The sequence below is a fragment of the Rhinolophus ferrumequinum genome, chromosome 19 (genome assembly GCF_004115265.2).
Source record: "Rhinolophus ferrumequinum isolate MPI-CBG mRhiFer1 chromosome 19, mRhiFer1_v1.p, whole genome shotgun sequence".
In the NCBI taxonomy this organism is placed as follows: domain Eukaryota; kingdom Metazoa; phylum Chordata; class Mammalia; order Chiroptera; family Rhinolophidae; genus Rhinolophus; species Rhinolophus ferrumequinum.
The window spans coordinates 9,749,121-9,767,982 of record NC_046302.1 but is presented as its reverse complement, the minus strand read 5'-3'; the positions used below and the strand labels follow the sequence as shown (position 1 = coordinate 9,767,982).

At 39.9% G+C, this 18,862-nt stretch overlaps 2 protein-coding genes across 12 annotated transcripts in view; both read left to right on the top strand.

Annotated features, from left to right (window-relative positions):
• The window catches only part of PTPRM (protein tyrosine phosphatase receptor type M), a 799,491-nt gene that overhangs the window by 499,154 nt on the left and 281,475 nt on the right, over window positions 1–18,862 (top strand). The window lies entirely within an intron of this gene.
• Window positions 5,135–5,666, top strand: LOC117011707 (transcription elongation factor A protein-like 4). Its single transcript, XM_033087235.1, has one exon. The coding sequence runs from the start codon at window positions 5,166–5,168 to the stop codon at window positions 5,664–5,666; it is 501 nt and encodes a 166-aa protein (XP_032943126.1). The 5' UTR covers window positions 5,135–5,165.

Sequence of the window (18,862 nt, the reverse complement as noted above, 5' to 3'; positions counted from 1 at the left end):
TACGCCGCTGCTGCTACTTTCTCTACTTCATAGCACTCTCTCCTTCTGTGCTTACTTGTTGTGTTTGCCACTGTCTTTTCCCCCCGTCCTAGAATATAAGCCCCGAGGGCAGGAATCTCCGTGTGCTGTGTTCTGCTATATCCCAGGCATGAACAAGGTGGCCTGGTCGGTGCACACTAGGCAGTCAGATCCCTGAAATAAAAACACCCGAGATTCTCATTGGAATCTTACTAAATTTGTACATTATTGTAACTGTGCAAAATATGATAAATTTTTCCGTTTATTCATGTCTTGTCATAAGACTTCTAATACTAAGTTAAAGTTTTTTATATAAGCCTGTCTTATCAGGTCTCCCTCCAAAAAAAATTCCAGGCTCAATGGCATCTCGCTCTGTCACCACCACCACCCCAGCATAGACTACTGCAGAAACATTTTAACTGGTCTCTGACTTACTGTCCTGGCTCCTTATTCATTCATTTGGCGCAGAGCAGCTGGACTGACATTTTTGAAATTGAGGTCTGGTTCCATCACTCCTCTCCTTAAAGCCCTCGAATAGCTTCCTACTGCGTTGGAATAAATTTCAAACTTCGTATCACAGCATAAAGAGTTCGCACCATCTGGCCCCGATCTTGTACGTAGTCCTCGTCTCATCTCACAGCTTCACTTTCAGTGCTGATCTTCTTTCTGTTTCTCCAAAACAGCAAGCTGGATCATGAGCCAGTGGTTTACATTGCTGTTCCCTCTGACTGAAGCCTCTTTCCCCCAATCTTCCTATTACCAGCTCCTTCTCAACAGTCAGGATTCAGCACAAAGGTCATTTCCCCAGAGGCCTCCCTAGACCACATCCCTGAAGTGCAGTGGACCTGGAGGCCCCCCAGCCGCCGTCTATGCTGCCCATCACTATGCTGCTTCTTGAAGTTCTCTGATGACTTTGTGTCTCCCTCCCAGAATGTGGTTGGAGCAGGACTTTAACTGTCTGTCTTCATCCCAGTGTACTCCCTGAGGCACCCAGAGGGTATTCAGAATTATTTACGGAATGATGAACGCTGATGATTTTTCTTATTAAATTTATTCCTAGGTATTGTATAGCTTTCATCACTGCCATGAGTAAATTTTGCACAAGTTTTGAATGAAGGCAATAATCTTTTCAAATTCATTATTTTGCCTACTTTTGACTAATTTTGTATTACTCAGTTGCAAAATATGTCTCTTCTTTATAGTGTGTGTTTTTTAAATTCGTATATCTTTGCATTGCAAATAAAACAGACCCATGGTTTTTCAACTCATTTATAAAAGCACAATTTTAAGCAGCCATTTCTCTTGGCAAAAACAATAAGAAAGCTTTCATTTTAATTTAATTGTTTTAGAGAGTGGCCCACCCACTCAGACCAACATTATCTGTGTTCTGCTCCCACTCTCAGACTGCCCACCTCTCTTCCTTCACCTGTCAGACCCAGCCACTAGGTCCTTGGGACTCTATGAGCAATGGGCTGTGACAAGGCTAAATTCAGATAGGTGGTGTTTGTCCTTCTGTGGACCCAAGGCTCTCCATTTGTAAAATGAAGATATAACTGAAATCAGGTCTTAGCCACAGTGAGTAGCTCAGCCAACTGGATATTGTTTGAAGATGGTAGGATCGTTCCCTGAACTTTAGCTTAGTCAATGGCAGGAACAGCAAAAACAGAGGTCCTGCAGTGGGAAGTCGCATGCCCAAGAATGAAGAACTACAAAAAGGCCATCATGGCTGTAAGAATGGACGGTGAGCAGTCAGGTGGTGCGAGCAGGCAGAGGCTGACGTTAACGACATTGGTCCCGATCCCAGGAGCAGTGGGAGATGTTTTCAAGAGGGGCAGGGAGGTTCAAGTTTGCACTATATACTCCAAGCACACTGGAAACATTGGAGGAGAGATGAAAAGGGCCAAAAGACTGAAGCAAGTAAACTCTAAGAAATGGAAAATCATCCACCAGAAAAAAAAGAACAAAGTGAGTGTTTGAACAGAAGAGCTAAATGCAAGGAGGTTAATACAGTCTAAGTATAGGCCCTGGGTTGCTCATAATCTACAATCAACATGGAAGAGCACCTGATGAGGGACTTAAGGGACAGGTTCAAACATATCAAAAGAACTTTGAGTGCCTTAGAGATGGAATGGTTTCATTCAACCTCTTGCCTGAAATATCCACGTGATTCATTTTGAGAGCTATTTACTGGGGTATGTATATGAATCAAAACTGACCAAGCACATAAAGGATAATAAAACTCAGCAATATTGTTTGAATCTATGGGCACTGAGATAAAACCTCACCACCTTTAGCTGCAGACAGTTATATTTTGCTCTTTCAAAGAGTTTAGTCATTAGACTCATAAAGTGTTGTATTAGAGATTTTTGATTGTGTCTACTATGAAATATGTATAGAAATATTTTTATCTACTACTACAGGGTCCATATTTTATATATTTTTATACTTTCCACAACCTGCCGCTCAGCCCTTGGCACTTGAAAGGCACTCAGAGACCAGCTATAATTTCCAATGGAATTAATTCATTTGTAAAAAGATAAAATTGCCTTACAGGTGTGAACTAATTTCCACACCACTTGTTTTTTTGTTTTGTTTTTTGTTGTTGTTGTTGTTGTTTTAAACACAGAGGAGCTCCCAATTGTGACTGCTGTCACGCAGGCGTAGTGGGACTCCGGGAAGTGCAGCGGGACCGAGTGTCACCTAGCCCTCCAATGGTCATCCTCCCAGGGAACACTTTTAGGAAGTGCACACAGTTCAGTTCTAATAGAAATAAGATGCAACCTTTCCATCTTTGAAATACTTAGCTGTAGGGAGCTATGTTCTGCACTCACTGCTCCAAGGGTATTCATTGTCTCTGCGTTAGGAGGGAAGGGTTGGTTCATTCTGTCATCCTGAACTTGAAGAGCTTGATGTGCTATTAACTCTGTGTTAAGAGGGGAGAATTTGAGAAGTGTAATATGTGCTCTTTGCTCTCATGGAACTTGCATTTATCGTCTTTTGTAAGACTAACATAAACGGTTCGATAAATACTCTACTTGAACGGATTTACCAATATCTTGAACTATTTGTAATAATGATAAGTGCGTAATGAAGTAAGTTATCATAAATTCAGTTGTGCTCTAAAATGTAATATCTATATGATACCTGAGTTATTTGCAGTGTCAGGAGCTTTGATTTGACCTTTTGAGTGAACTTTGGGTAATATTAAGGGAAGAAAATCCCTCTTTTGGCTTCTTTGTAAGTAACAGTGGTCAAACTCTTCATTTAAGCTGATAATCAATTCATTGGAAATAGTGGCTGAGTTAGAACTACCATTTTCTGCTAGGCATCCTAGTGTTTTCAGCAATATCATATGTAGACGGAGGGTTAACAATTCATATACCCTATCCTGGGCATTTCTTAATCAATAGTGAACAGGGATAACACTGCTATATATTTGGGCCATGGAGGCCAATATAGAAAGTTAGTATGAGGAGAATTTAGTTGGAATTTCTCATAAGGGTTGTTTGAGGATTCTAAAATTCTTTTTCAACTAGAAAGAATGTAAAGTGAGGGGAAATTTTTATTCTTCCTGCAACACCAGCTGAATGCATTTTAATGGGCTGTAGTGTCACTGGTGATTTATTGCCCTTTTTTGTTCTTTTATGTGTTATATTTGTCATTTTGCTATGGCAGTTTCATCTATAAAACAGTATAGTTACAAGAAAATGGTGAGAGGATACAGGACTGCCATGGGAGATTCTGTTCCTTTCTTCTTGTCATTTTTTGGAAGGAATGCTGAGTCAAATGTCAAGCATTTGGTTTCAGAAATAATATATTTTAGAAGATGTATACTGCACTGTGATAGTATTGTTTTCCATTTTTACTACGTAAACTTTAGGATTTCTTTATATAAAAGTTTTTCAATATAAGAGAATAATTTGTCAGTATTCTTTTGTGTTTTCTCCTTCTATCAACTCTGTGATAAAGGAAAATAAAACAATGTATTTAACTGCCTTTTATTGCTTAAGGCATACAGCTTTCTGTCTTGAAAAGCATAAATTAAAATTTTATATTTTAGGAAATCTACCCTTTAATTTTATTATTAATCTAGTGCATTGTGCATGTCCAAAAAAGAATGCTGAAACTAAAGTTTTGAGCTCAAATAAACCAAAATGTCAGTAAAGGATGCAAAATACTGGTATAAAGGAAGTACCTGCAGTTTAAAAAAATGTCAAAGTTCTTTGCATGAAAGATTTTCTATTGATGAATTAAATTATTCTTCTTGCTTTTTCTATAATGAAATGTACCTCAATTTTATAATAAATTAATTCATCCTTGATATTAGTAAGCATGGAAAAGACCTGGATGTTTTAAAAATATTTATCAAAAATGAGTGACAATATCTGTTTACTAGGTATTTCTCTTTATCCAAGTGGCCAACATGGAACTATACTTGTAATAGCTATTCATTGAATACTGTTGCAATTGTGATATTTTTATTATCTTCCCTTTACTTGCTTTAGAAAAGTGTTACTATAATTCAGAATGTAAGGCATCAAGATTAATTCCAACTGCTTTATATTTTTAAAAGACCAGTGAATTCCATTCAGAGTTTGTAGGCAAAAAGCCATGTTGCTTTGCTGTGTGATATTTTTTTGGTTAACTTTAGATTAGTCTCTTGCAAATGAGTATTTTTAGAATACTGTAAAATACATAGTATTTGTGAGAGTATTTTTTAAATATTTATGGGTGTGATCTAATATACAAGGTGTGATGAAATGATATGGAGAATGTTTAAATTAAAAAAAATTATTACAGTAAAAGACATTGCGAGGCGCAGTAATTGTTAGTCACTATTTGGGAGGAAGGAGAATTCCTTAGTAGAAGGAGGGCCTGGAGGAAGACATGCAAGTGCTGAAGTGGAACAGACGGAGCCTGCCTCCTGATCCGCCAACTACCGAGCCTCGCTCTCTCTGGACTCACTGTGATTCAGCCCCTGCCTCAATTGAGAAGCCAAGCAAGAAAATTGAGTTATGTGATTAAATCTTCCACATTGTTTGTCTTTGAAACATAAGCCAAGGTATCCTGCCGTAGCCCGTTGGGGACTTTGAGCCGATCAGTCAATTTTGTGGCTAATCAGGTCTGCGTGGAGGGGACATCTCAACATGGACAAACTCGGCAATGAAAGTGAAGCAATACCTGAGAACCAAGTAAAGATGGAAAACCAAGAACAGCCACAGGATGCGGGAAAGCCAGAAATGGCTTGTACTCTGGAAGATAAGGAGAAGTTAGAAAAAGAGGAAAAGATAGAAAACAAGGGAAAGACAGAAGATGAGGAAATACTTAATGATAAGGATAAGCCAGAGGAGAGAAAGCCAAAAGAAGAAGGAGAGCCAGAGAGCGAGGGAAAACCAGAGGATGAGGGAAAGCCAAAAGAGGAAGAACAACCAGCCAGTGAACCAAGGGCTGCAGTAAAGCGTCCTGCTGGGGATGATATACCCAAGAAAGCTAAAAGAAAAACCAACAAGGGGCTCGCTCAGTGCCTCAAGAAATACAAGGAAGCCATACATGATATGCATTTGAGCAATGAGGAGATGATAAGAGAATTTGATGAGATGACTAGGGTAGAAGATGAGGTGAAAAAAACCAGACAGAAATTGGTGTGAGGGGGTTATGTGGATGCAAAAAAGTTTACAGGACCCCTTCCACCCGAGGGGCCCAAGGGAGCTCAGGGATGGCTGCAGGGCCCCACAAAGGGGCTTTGAAGACATTCCTTTTGTGTAGTGTCCCCGCAGGCATTTGCCAGGCCCTGGGCTGTAACCTTAGGCTAATGTTTTGCTGTAGGGTCACTCTCATTATCCAGCTGCAGCCCTCTGTGTTTCAGCAGCAGATTTTCATTCATTGCATGGAAAAATGTTTGGTGTTTGTAAAACTAAAAAATAAAAGATTGCAGAACCATAAAAAACAAACAAACAAACAAAACAACATTGCCATTAATCCCCCTCAAAATATTCCCCATCCCTTCAAACGCTTTTATGCCATCGTTCTTGCCACTTTCTGAAGCAGTTCTGGAAGTCCTCTTTTGTGAGTGTCTTTAGTTGTGCTGTCATGGCTGCCGCAATGTCCTGAATCATTTTGACTCTGGGGAAGAGTCAGAAGACACACAGTGCCAGAGCCAGTGAAAACGGTGGATGAGGACACACCGTCATGTTTTTATTTGACAGATACCACCGTACCAGAAGCGATGTGTGACACAGAGCATTGTCATGATGGAGGATGATTTACGGCACACTTTAAAACACACCTTCTCTCAGCCATAGCTCACACCTGACTGACTGCACCGAACAAGTTGAAACTTGTCACATGCTGTTACTAAGGTTCGTCGCAGCGCTTCCCATATTGAAAATCCCTGCTTTTCCACTGGATGGCACTCAGCAGCAGCATTCACTGTATTTTGTGATCACAATATAAAGGTTCTGTGTCACACATCTCTTCTGGTACAGCAATTTCTGTTAAATAAAAACATTACGATGTGCCCTCATCCACCTCATTAACAAGATCTGGCACAGTGTGACTTCTGGCTCTTCCCCAAGGTCAAAATGATCATGAAAGGAAAACGTTTTGAATGTATGCAAAAGATTGAGGCAGCCATGACAGTGCAACTAAAGACACTCATGAAAGAGGACTTCCAGAACTGCCTCAGAAAGTGGCAAGAACGATGGAATAAATGCATTCAAAATGAGGGAGAGTCTTTTGAGGGGGATTAATGGCAATGTGTCTTTTACTGTAATAAATTATTATTTAACTTAAACATTCACCATATTTCTTGATCACACTGTGTATTTAATTGGAATGGAAAGGAAATGAAAATTTCCTTCCTTATCTTAACACAGCAGGATGTTGAGAAGGCAGCAGATCAAGAAAATATCAAGGCTATATCTATAATAAACAAAACTCCTTTTTGAAGAAAGAATTCTTATTTTAAATACTTTACTGACCTTATAAAAGAATCAAGGGACAGTCAAGACCAGCAAATGAAAGGAGAAAAAAACAGTCCTTTCAACCGAAGTATTTCTTTTTATTTGCACTTTTGACAATATCAGTGTCAACACTTGTTCATCAGTGTTTCCAGCGGGCTGAGAGGGAGGCCCAAAGCTTTGTAAAAGACTGACTTCTAAAATTCTAGCACATTAAAATTACATATACCTCCCTTCCCACACCACACACATGCATACTGCTTTTAGAATTGTCATTGTTTTTAATGTGATGGGATTTTGGATTTGGCTTTTAGTATCTGATTTGTTCTCAAGTCATGGTTTTTCTAGCTTAGCTACCATATGCTTTTAATCAAATGACCTTTCTCTCTCTGGGAAAGTTTTCCTAAGGAAAATGGGAAGAGGGAGGTTGCTCTCCTTTGTGGAACGGTAGTGCTTGTCTAGCCACTATCTACCTCATATGCTTGTCAGACTGGAATCCAGGCCTTCAAGAAGAGAATATCACTTTCCTTCATGGTAAATCTTCAAAATATTGTTTTCATTAAAATCTAATATATCGTGGAGTAAAGTGAAATATTTGTGTGCTTATTTAAAAATATCAAACAACAGACTTAAAAGAAATTTCAATCTCGTGGAAGGCCACTTTGGGTAAACCTCAGATTGTGCTGGTATTGTCTCCTGCCTTCAACCCTTAGGGGGACAAATGACCAGCTCATAGGGACGGTGAGGGCCCTCGGGTTTAGACTCCAGATCATTTTCTAGACCACCTGGCACACTTCCTAGAGCAGTTTTCAAATATGTCAGACGACAGGAGTCTGGGTGTGACAGTTCTCTGCACCAGATTTTCATAGGGTGGTTCTCATAGCCACTCTGGGTCCCAGTGCGTGTAATTTAGAAAGCATTTACTTTAGAGAGAAAGTAGTGAGTCAAAGTCCAGGCTTCTTGGGCACATATCTTAAACTCTGAATCTGAGCTTCTGTGTCTGTAAAACAGAGAATGCCATTTCATCTTTTCATAGTAGGCAGTGTAAGAATGAATACAATAATATCCATATACAATGGAACTCACACAAAGCTGACCCAGACTAAAGGCAGAGGCCATGGCAGTTGCTGGCAACTTTTTTTGTGGCTTTATTATTATTCTAATAGAGAATTGTTTTATGGCCCTTAGGGCTTTCAAGAGAACTAGGTAATTAATCCTGGCCACTGCCATTCCAAAGTTTGAATGTTCCAGCCCTTCAGAGAGGTTCAGTATTGAGACTCTGGGAAAATGAATGGGTTTCTTGATGCTACGCAGGGTGTTATTTACATGAACACTCTGGATGCTGTGGTCTCCAGGAGCACCGGAGCGTGAGAGGAGCGTTATTATTCTATCATATGTCAAGGCCCATAATGAGTCCCACACGGATGATATTTTCCATTTGCCCATCTTTGCAATATAAACAGCAGCAGCATGACCCAGGCTATTATCTTGCTACTGGCAGTGATGGTGATGATGAGAATGATGAAAAAAGTTTCTGCATTTTCAAAGACAACTATTGTATTTGAAGCAGTAATAGCCCAAAGCAGTGTATAACCTATTCTGTGCTTCCTGTAGCCCAGCATGCAGAATAAAGCGCCTGACTGTCTTTGTTGTCCTGGCCATTTGGGGTTCCTTTGTCCCTTACTGTCCTTGGTTTACATGTGGACACCTCTCTTTGTGTTTGTCCTTCAGTAACATCAATTCTCAAGGGAACCTACGAAGATGTGCTTTAATAAAATTCTATTAAGAAGGATTATAGATGATCTCATTAAATAACTTTTTTCAGACATTGGGACACCGGGTATGAAGTTGGAAAATATAGAGCCGTGTATAAGGGAATGCGAAGTATTGCAAGCTTTCCTCAACATGTTGTTTTCATTTGGAAGAGTGAAAAACTATCGCTGAGAAACAATCTTTGACAATAAGCCTGCCACCTGTCTTGGGGTTAATAAATGTCATCTGCTCGGCACATCTATCAGTATCTCTGATGAGTTTTCCCATTTACTCTAGTAAATATCCAAGCAATGCATCACTTCAGCAATGTAACTGATGTTCAGTTTAATATGCATAATTTACTTATTGGTACTGCTAATGATGCAATTATTAATAACGGTGCGTTATTAATTATAACAGTTCCGTCTTCCAGTTGGAGGTCTTAGTCAAAACACATTTGGAAGACTAGTTTTTGTCTGGGATTTTGCCTGGGTGCTGTCTTTTTTTACTCAAGATTATTAACCAGTTTGGTGGGTTCTTCTAGGTCTTTGAATCATTTCTTTAGCGATTGGTGTATATTTATGTACAAATGTACATGCGCATGTGCACACACACACGTTGGTAAAGACCACATTCGAGTAAGTTGCATGTGTCTTTTAACCAGTGTAGGGGTTTAATAAAGGCAATTTTCAGATTTCTACCTTATTTCTTCTATGATAACAAGGAAGTTAGAAAATGATTTCAAAGCAGGGTCATGGGAATGATATAATCATTTTATTAAATGAAATTATTCTTAATAGCTTGAATCATATTAGCATTATCTTATTAGAAGTTTCTCCTTTTTTTCTAAAATGCCCCAGGCCATTGTAGTTACCCTCCAGCAGAAATTTGGGCTAGTTTAAAGACCTCTAAAACAAATTCCATATGTGTTCATGAAAAATGGTTTATAGCCACTTAATCATTACAAGTATTGAGTTCGTAACACTTTATTCTTGTCAGATACTCATTTCCTTTCTCTCTGATATATACCCAGTTAACTTTCTTGTCATTGATGGATATAGATTTCACTGGTTTGGTGCTGGAGATATAACATTTTGCCACTAGTATTTATTTCCATGCTCTTTCTTTCTGTTAATCTCGTTTTATCATTGATCAAAGTTTGGTCAGTAAATTTACCGGTAAAGACTTATCTGTCATCAACATACTGAGAAAAATCCTTCCTCTGCACCCTGGCTGTCTCTTTGCCTGCTCGGTGGAGCCAATGTTCAGATATTTTCCTTCTTTCTCATCATGTTGTCTTGATGCCCATATAAGGTCATCCAAAAATAGCTGCAGATACCTTTCTTCTTAGTAACCCCCTCACTAAATTCTGGGGAGTGGTGGAGGAAAGACCACAAAATAGAACCTGTTTTTACTTTCCACTTCTACTTTTCCTCCTTCTTCTGTCTTTTTATACCCATTGTCCTACGTCTGTGAATTGTAATATAAATGAAAAAATAAAAGGTAGGCTATGAAAAGAGTGCAAATGAGAATGACGGAAAGACTTAAATGAGATTTATTGTGAGATTTGTTGTTAGCAAATGTGTTTCTGCAAGCTCTGTGGACACATAATAAGATACTAGGCCAGGTCATGTGAGGACCAAAAGTAAAACCTGCTTTGTCCCAAAGAACTTAGGTTAGTATATAATATAACGGATTTACCAAAATAACTGAACTCAAGGTCAAAAATAGTAAGTTCTATGCAGGAGGGGTCAAACAAGGTGCCACAGCAATTCCATAGAAAAGAGAATACTTTACAAAATCAGGAACAGTATTTGGGCTTTGAAGCCCACCCTTTGAAGCATGGGTGGGATTTAAACTTACAAAAAAGTGAGTAGGATGATGTTTCCATGGAGAAGCAGCAGCAGAAGCAAAGGCCCTGAGAAGTGGGAATGTTGGATGTATGGGGAAAATGGAACATTTCCGTTTGGTTAGAACATAGGTGAATGAAGGAAAGTAGAAAGAGGAGAGGCATAGAGTTAGGAATGGAATACGAAGCCAGTTCATGGAAAACCTTGATTGCCTTTTGAAATAAGCATTAGGAAACTCTTAGGTTTTGTTTTGTTTTGTTTTGTTTTAAATGAAAGAGTGACCTGACTAGAGCTATTCTGTAGGAATATCAATATGGCTGCAGTATGTAAAAGTGACTGGATGCCATGTTTACTTGGGAGTCAAGTACTAATATTCAGAAGAGAAATAAACCAGGTTCGTGATAGTGTGAGTGGAGAAGAGATAAAGAAAGCATAACATTTTGTGACTTTTTAGAGACTAGGCAGAGAGGTGAAAACTAACCTGTCTGATGTCAGGTGACTACTCTTCAACCCAAGGAGAGAATGAATAAAACTCCTCCTTTGTAATATATTTCATCTTTATGTGCTGAGGATCAAAATATCCTTTATGTGCAACCAAAATTTGTTTACTTGCTCTGACTTCTATTGCGTACATAATACATTCTAGGCACGAAGGATACAGAAAGGAAAAAGATGCAACTTTCCTCTGAAAGAACTTGAACTTCTGCTCAGTTAAGCCTATGTATATACGTTCAAAAATATCCCACATACATACACAAATTACACGTGGTCATTGTTCTCTTTATAAATACCTCCTACATGTCTTATGACATTTGTTCATTAAAGACTTATCATTTTACCACTATGTCAAAGACATTGTGTTAATCAGTAGAAGTCAAAGGTATGGATAAGAAATAATCCTTACTCTTGAAAAGCTCCAGTGGAAGATAGTATCAGGGCACCTGTTGGTCTTCTCCTTGGTTAGATAAATGACCTAATTTATTTTCTTTTTTTTCATACCCCTTCTTTTCTACCCTGTAGGTCATTTTTATTTCTTTTCTTTGGTTCTTTTTCAGCATCTCTACCTTGACCAAAATTTTATATCCTGGAAGGATTATGTGCATATCACTCCTCTAGTACATTTCAGAATCACGTTGACTACACTACAGGCTTTTATTTTCTGTGCTTAGGCCCAGGAAGTCTTTGTTCTCATACATTTATCCTATTTTCTTTCAGGATTTTAATTTTTCTTACTGCATTGTTCTGTACTTCTGGTTGGTTGGTGGTGGTTGGTTGGTTGGTTGGTTGGTTGGTTGGTTTCATTCTTTTGTTAGGACTCTTCTCTTTACAACTGGTAAGATGATTTTAAATGATTGTATATTCAAAGTGTTAGTAATAATCACCTGAGTTTACTGTATTATTGGAGAAGTTGTGATGCAGTGAAACAAGGTGGGCTTCCACAGACACACCTAGATCCAGAGTGTACCCCCCTCATTCCTGTTTCACTACTTAGGATAAGCTACTTATCCTGCTTGCTTCTGCTGCCTTAATTTCCTCATTTGTAAAATGGTATTACTACACCCATGGTGCAATATAAAATAAGAGTTGTATTAGATGCCTGGCATATAAAGTAGGTCTTCCAAAAGGTCAGCCTTCTTCCTTCCTCTCTAATTTAGCAGCATCTGGGCAATTGGTCAGCATACTTTAAATTCCTTGACAATTAAAAATGTCTTCCAATCTCTACTACTGTAGCTAATCATAAAACTAGGGTTTGATTCCACCAGGTTTGCTTTGTATGAAGGGATGTTTTTAAATAATGAAATAAAATAAATTGGCTAATCATACATATGTTAATATATCAGGAGGTGTTTTAAAATTAACCCAATTAAATATTTTCCCCATTTTGCCAGAGTCTATAAATCTTTCCTCACATATTTTTAGGAGTAATGGTTTCTCAGGTTGGATTTTTCTTTGTGTTGTACAGGGAATCACCTAAGATGTTATATATAGATTCCTGGGTCCTACCTTAGGCCTTGGATCTGGAGTCAGTGGGAACCCAGACATCTGCATGTAAAAACTTTCCAAATTGTTATCTATAATTGGAAAACCTTTGTTCTCGAATATACTAAACAGAATGACACAATTAATATCAACCTTATTTAATAAAAAAACAAGTTATTTGAGGAAAAATTGTATGCTTACTAAATGAGAGTCAAGGGATTATGATACCCCACTCTCTCCTAAGACCCCAGAAATCCCCAGTACATTTCTAAGGGCCACCTTTTGTGCCTGTGGCTCATTAGCCTAAGAAAGACATGTCACACTTCGGCATACATTTTTTCTAAACTCTGTACATATTTTAAACATCAGAAATATTGATTCTTCTAGAAAGCATATAGAATTTATTAGGTATATGTACTTACTTTTTTATAAGATAGTGAATGACCAATTTCAGGCAGCATAAAAAGCTAAAAGGGAGTTTTGCAAACAGCTACTTGGTCAGGAAGCTGTGGTGATCCTTCTCCCAGAAATGATTTTTAAGAGCTAAACATAGCATGACCCAAGGCATAAAGTCTGATAGAAAATTTGAGGGACAGTAGGTTTTTATTGTAATGCCTTCAAGTTAGGTTCAAGCAAACTGTTGGAAAGTCTACTCTTACTGGCGCATCCTGCAAAACATCCACTCCCTTTATTCATTATTCACTTATATGAAAGGTGAACACAGTTGATACCTTATTATTGACAAATTATTTATTACTTGACCATGATTGGAAATGCAAATGGAAAAAAATAAAGCTATTCATCAGCATAGTAACAGTCGTAGTAATTCTCCTGAGGACTGTTTAGTGCCCCAAAACAGTAAGTGGTAACGCTTTGATAGGTCTTAACCACCATGTGTTGGCCGCATCAATAAATGGGAGCAGTAACTGTCATGAAATTAGAACAAGAATAAAAAAGTAGATTAATTTTTTAGAGATAGTATATATCAAACAATTGGGTATCTCAGTTTTATATGAAAAATTATGTTTCTGATTATTACTTGTAAGTTGTACACACTCTGCATGCCCTACAGTGGAAATTAGGGACAAGGAAGACTTAGAATTCGAAAGCATAATCAAGTTACAGATAATACATAAAGTGTGAATGTAGATTATTTCAGGAGTAGTGATTGACTTTGCATTCCCAGGAAGAAAAACAATGATATGTAATTTAAATGAAAAATCTAGGAGATGTTTCACGATTATGTATAATGTCAAGGTACAACTGAAGAAAACTAAACACAGCCTGCAAAGAATTCTAATTCTCTGAGCAACAAGACATGAATGAACTGTCTCACATTAATCTTTAAAACCAGGTGTTGCTATGTTTAAGAAAAAGAAAAATCTACCTCTGCAAAAGATAAAAATTAAAAACCTATGAAAATTAAAATAGATTCTCTATTCATAAAAATGCTAGTACAAAGTATTTAAGGCTTCCTTAATAGAAATTTTAGAACATCTTTTGGGACCACTGCTCTTTGACGCACACGTGGAGGAGCAATATTTTTACATATTTCCATAGCTTCCATTTTATATTCTACTTTTTTCTTGTGTCTCATCTTATAAGGTTTCTCGATTTCTCAGTTTTTCTTTTCAGCAGTTCCCATGGTTGCTGTCCCCAACTTTTCTCTCTTTCCCCCCACATACTAGGAGTGGTATTTTGGTATTTCGTTTGCCACAAAAATGTTTTGCATGTAATGAGAATGAAGTATTATGTTGCTTGGATTCAGTTCAAACATTGAACCCAAAGACAGGTGTCCCCCAACTACATATTTTCATAAATGGCACCAGCATCCACCCAGGCCCTTGTCCTCTGAGACCTGAGTGCTCCTGTGTGCAGCCAGTGGGGTGGCTTCCGGGAGTCCCTTGTATCCTTTCAGTTCTAGTTGCCCCGTTAGATCAGACCGTGGAGGCTCCGGGCCTTCCCGTGGCTCTCCGAATACCCTTCCTTCCAGTGAGCCTCGGTAGTACTGCCCAGTTATCCTCCTCAGACACAGCTCTGTATGTTCTATGTCTCCTCATTTAAATCGAGCACAGGCTGTTCTAGCCGGTTAGCAGTGCCCATTACACCATAAAGTCTCAGTTTCCCAAGCAATCTCCTCCACAACCTGCACCAGGCTCCAGATCAGCTAAGTGAGGGTATGATCGCAGAGACCTCTGTGCTCCCTACCTGCCTTGGCTTATGAAGCATCCTCTCACCCATCTGTTGAAATCCTCCCTATCCTTCAAGCCCATAACAACTTCAGCAAAGGAGCTTTTCCTAATCTCACTCTCCACTCTTCCCGGTTGGGTCTGTAGCTCACCCATAACACTTCACATGGCTTTTTGTATTCTTCCCCGAGGATGAGGAGTCCAGTCTTCTTACTCAGCTCCAGTTCCACCACAGAGCTTAATTACTTACAGTGCCTTGAGCGTAAAAAAGTACTCAATAATGAGCTGGTAATTTGAAGCCTGCGAAAACCAAGACTAGCTGTATCATCTGAATAGGATTGCTCAAGCTGGCATCCTTTGCAGGAATGCTTCCTCCCCACTAATTTGATCACCGATCATTCCCGCCCACCTTTAGGATGTAATTCTAAGTAGCATGACCTTCTGCCTTTTTCTCCTCCGCTTTGCTTTCTTCATCCTAGTTATGAGAAGTAAGGAGGGCACCCTAGAGCTCTGTGCTCCTGGATAAACCTACAGCCCCACCCCAGCCCCTCACACATCAGCATCACTATCTGCCTTGAGATCGTCTATAATCATCCCTTCGGGCCTTTTTTCTCAAGAATCCCAGGTGTCTAGCTCTCCCTTCTTCCCCTAGACCTTTTACCCCATTACATCCTGTACAACCTTATTTGCTTTCTCTCTCCACCTCTCAAAACCCTTCTTCTGTGTCCTCTAGGACTCAAGGTCAGTCACCAGCAAACTCCATAACATCCACAGCCTCGTCCATTCACCTTCCCACTGTCCAGTCAACTATTTTGAAACTTCTCCTCTTTCCCCAAATTTCCCTCACCTCCTGTTTCATCCACAGTCACACCTAATCACTCGCCTTCCTCTATCTCTGGGATAATGAAGCAATCAGAAGACAACCTATCAAATGTTCCAGTACCACACCACCACATCTACTCACCCTCAAGTCTTCTTGCCCATGTGCGACACCCCCGTCCTAGAACTGAAGCCAGTCCGTCCCCTGTGAGCTAGAGCCCACCCTTTCTGTCCCTTCAAAACACATTGCTCTGCAGTCACCTCCTTTCCTGCATCATCAACTTGCCTCTCTGTACTGGATCATCACCATTAGTATTCAAAGATGCTCCAATTTCTCCCGTCTTAAAAAAGAACTTCTTGTATATTCCCACATTGCTCTCTGGCTCTCCGTGTTGATGCCCCTCGTTTTCTGAATTCACACTGGACCTTCCTTCCTCCTCCCTCAGTTGGCTGCTCCTTTCGTCTCCATTACTGGTTTCTTCTCGTGACATAACCCTCAGTCTCTATTCACCTCCTAAGTGCCCTCGTGCCATCCTCGTGGCTTAAATACCATCTTTTTGCTGACAACCCCAAGTGTATGCTCTAAACCTAGAACTCTTCCCTTTATTTCCAACTGCCTACTTGATATCTCCTTCGGATATCTAATATATCAAAGCTAACTGATTCAACCCCCTGCCTCTTGGAACCTGCTCCTCTCAGTTCTCTACATTTCAATACATGGCAGCTCTGCCCTTTCCAGTTACTCATGCCAGAAACCTAGATGTTATACCAACACACTCTACCTCCAGTTCATGGGCAAATGTCTCGTTTGACCACATCTTACCACCTCCACTGCTACCACCTTATTCTAAACCATCCTAATCTTTTGTGTGGGTTATTGCAGTAGCTTCATAACTGATATTCCTGTTTCCACTGTTGACAACCCCCGCCCCCCGCCACGATGTATTCTGAACACTGCCGCCAGTGTGATTCTTTTAAAACATAAATCAGAGCACATCACTGCTCCACCCAGAATCCTCCCATAGCTCCCATCTCCTGCAGAGAAAAAACAGTCTTTCTAGTGGCCTATAGAGATGCCCCGCACTCTGACTTTCTACCCCCCTTTTCCCCCAGCTACTCCACTCCAGTCAGAACCTCAGTATTTCAGTCACCTTGTACCTTGTCACTTTTTCTTCCCACTGCCTAGAATGCTCCTTTCTGAATATCAGTGTATCTTACTCCTTCTCCTCTTTCAGGTCTCTGCCCAATATTATTTTCTCTCTAATATCTTCTCTGATCCCCCATCTCTGATCTTAGTAGCAACTGCCGGCCCTTGGCCCTCACAGTCCCAGCCCAATGCGCATGTTTCTTTGTAGCACAGACCACATATTAACATCCTGCATAGGGTATTTGTTTACATCTGGGTCTGTCTTTCCTGGCAAGAAAGTAACTTCCAAGAGGACAGAGGGTCTTTGTTGTACCCATGTGTTCACTGCTGTATTCCTAAAATAGTGCATGGCACATAGCTGGGTACTCAATAAACACTTGTTGAATATGTTGAATACATGAAAATTATTGCTGATTTACCCCCATGTTCACGGACAGCCTAGCACTACTCTCTATTAAGCAGAGCTTCTAGGTGGCCAAGCTGCCGCCTTGGTGCTTCTTCTCTTCCCCTGCTTCCCTTTGGAAGGCTCCCCATTTCCTCAAGATTAGACAGCCCTGAGGCTGTGGGCAGCGGGCTCAGTAGCCCTGGAGGCAGTGATGGCCTTCGTGGCCTCAGCCAGTGCAGTTGTCAAAACTGGGCCCTAACCCCGGGCCAGGGGCTGAGTATGCCGTGTCCTCAGCCTGGCGTGCTGCTGTTTAATGTAACACAAACACTGGGCCAAGACTGACTGTTTTCTGCCAAGTTGAAAACCAACCAAATATTGCATTGGGTAATCGTTTTCTTTTTTTTTTGGTTGTTGTTTTTTTGAGATTTTTCATATTAGATATTATATCAAAAACCTTAAATAATTCAGGTTCATGAGAATACCACCCTTTTAAAATTTTTTTTAGTCATTAAAACAAAACAAAAACGCAGAGCTGTCACTAGGAGTCAGTAGAGTGGGCATCTGTGCAGATTATGCTCCATAATTGTAGCTGTCTCTATCCTCAATCTCCCAGAGATATTTAGCTTCTTCATCATTTTAATGAATATGTTTAAACGTAGATAATGTCCACTGTTAAATGCATACATTTGAATTTATTCTCTTTCAAAGGAACTAAATGTTCAGTAAACTATAAACAGAATGCACAGTAGAAGATGAAAAAATTGCCTTTCCACGAAGAATTAGAATTTATACCCCCCTAAAAAATTAATAAAAGTTGATACCATTAGAAACCTGGCAAGAAAAGAACAAGACGGAGGGGAAAATATTATGAAAACAACTCTTTTGCCAAGCAGTTTGTACATTGTAATGTTAAATTCAGAGATTTGGGTTGGACGGGGAACAAGCTATCGTTTGCAATCACATTCTGTCACAAATTGTCTTCTGTCTGAGGCTGGCTGACAGCTCACAACCATGTGTTTCCAAAGAAACAAAGTGGAGCAGAGAGCATCCTGTGGAAGACCATACAGATATCCACTTCAGGAAGGGCTGGGGGCAGAGCAGGTGGAAAAGGCAGGGATGAATGACAAATATCTAGAGTGAACCTGGAGTTAATGACACACACCTCTATGAGGCTATCTCAGGGCCGTGATTTATTTCATCCCAACTTGTGTCTGTGTTCATGCTTACCAGGAGTGGTGCCAAACCCAGACATCTGAATCAGTCCCTTCGTGCAGGCACATCACGGTGACCTAGTGGCCGTGCCCTGCAGCCCAGGGTGGGTGGCTCACAGACAGCGTGAGGCAGCCCTCCTCACCTCTTCTGAGCTGTTCTCCCGTTTTGTACGATTGCTACTCTAATCACATAGCAGCTGTGTCCTGCAGAGATAGAACATTTCATTTTCTTGACCTGCAATGTGAAATGAGTTAAAAGTAAGTGCTAAAGAATGATAATACTGAGGTGACACTGCCTGCATAGCAATGGGCTTGCCTGCTTCCGAAAGGGAATGAGAAGGCTGCAGGGTGATGTCTCTTCCTGACCCACAGATGTGTAGAGTCACTCACTAGTTCTCACAGAACACAGGTAAATGGTCAAAGTAAAACATAACTAGTTGCCTAGTTCATAGAAGCAAATGTGTGACCATCAGCAAGACAAGTTCTTCTCTTACTGAGTGTTTACAATGCATGGGTTGTGGCCGTGCTTTTTTTTAATATATTAAAAATTTT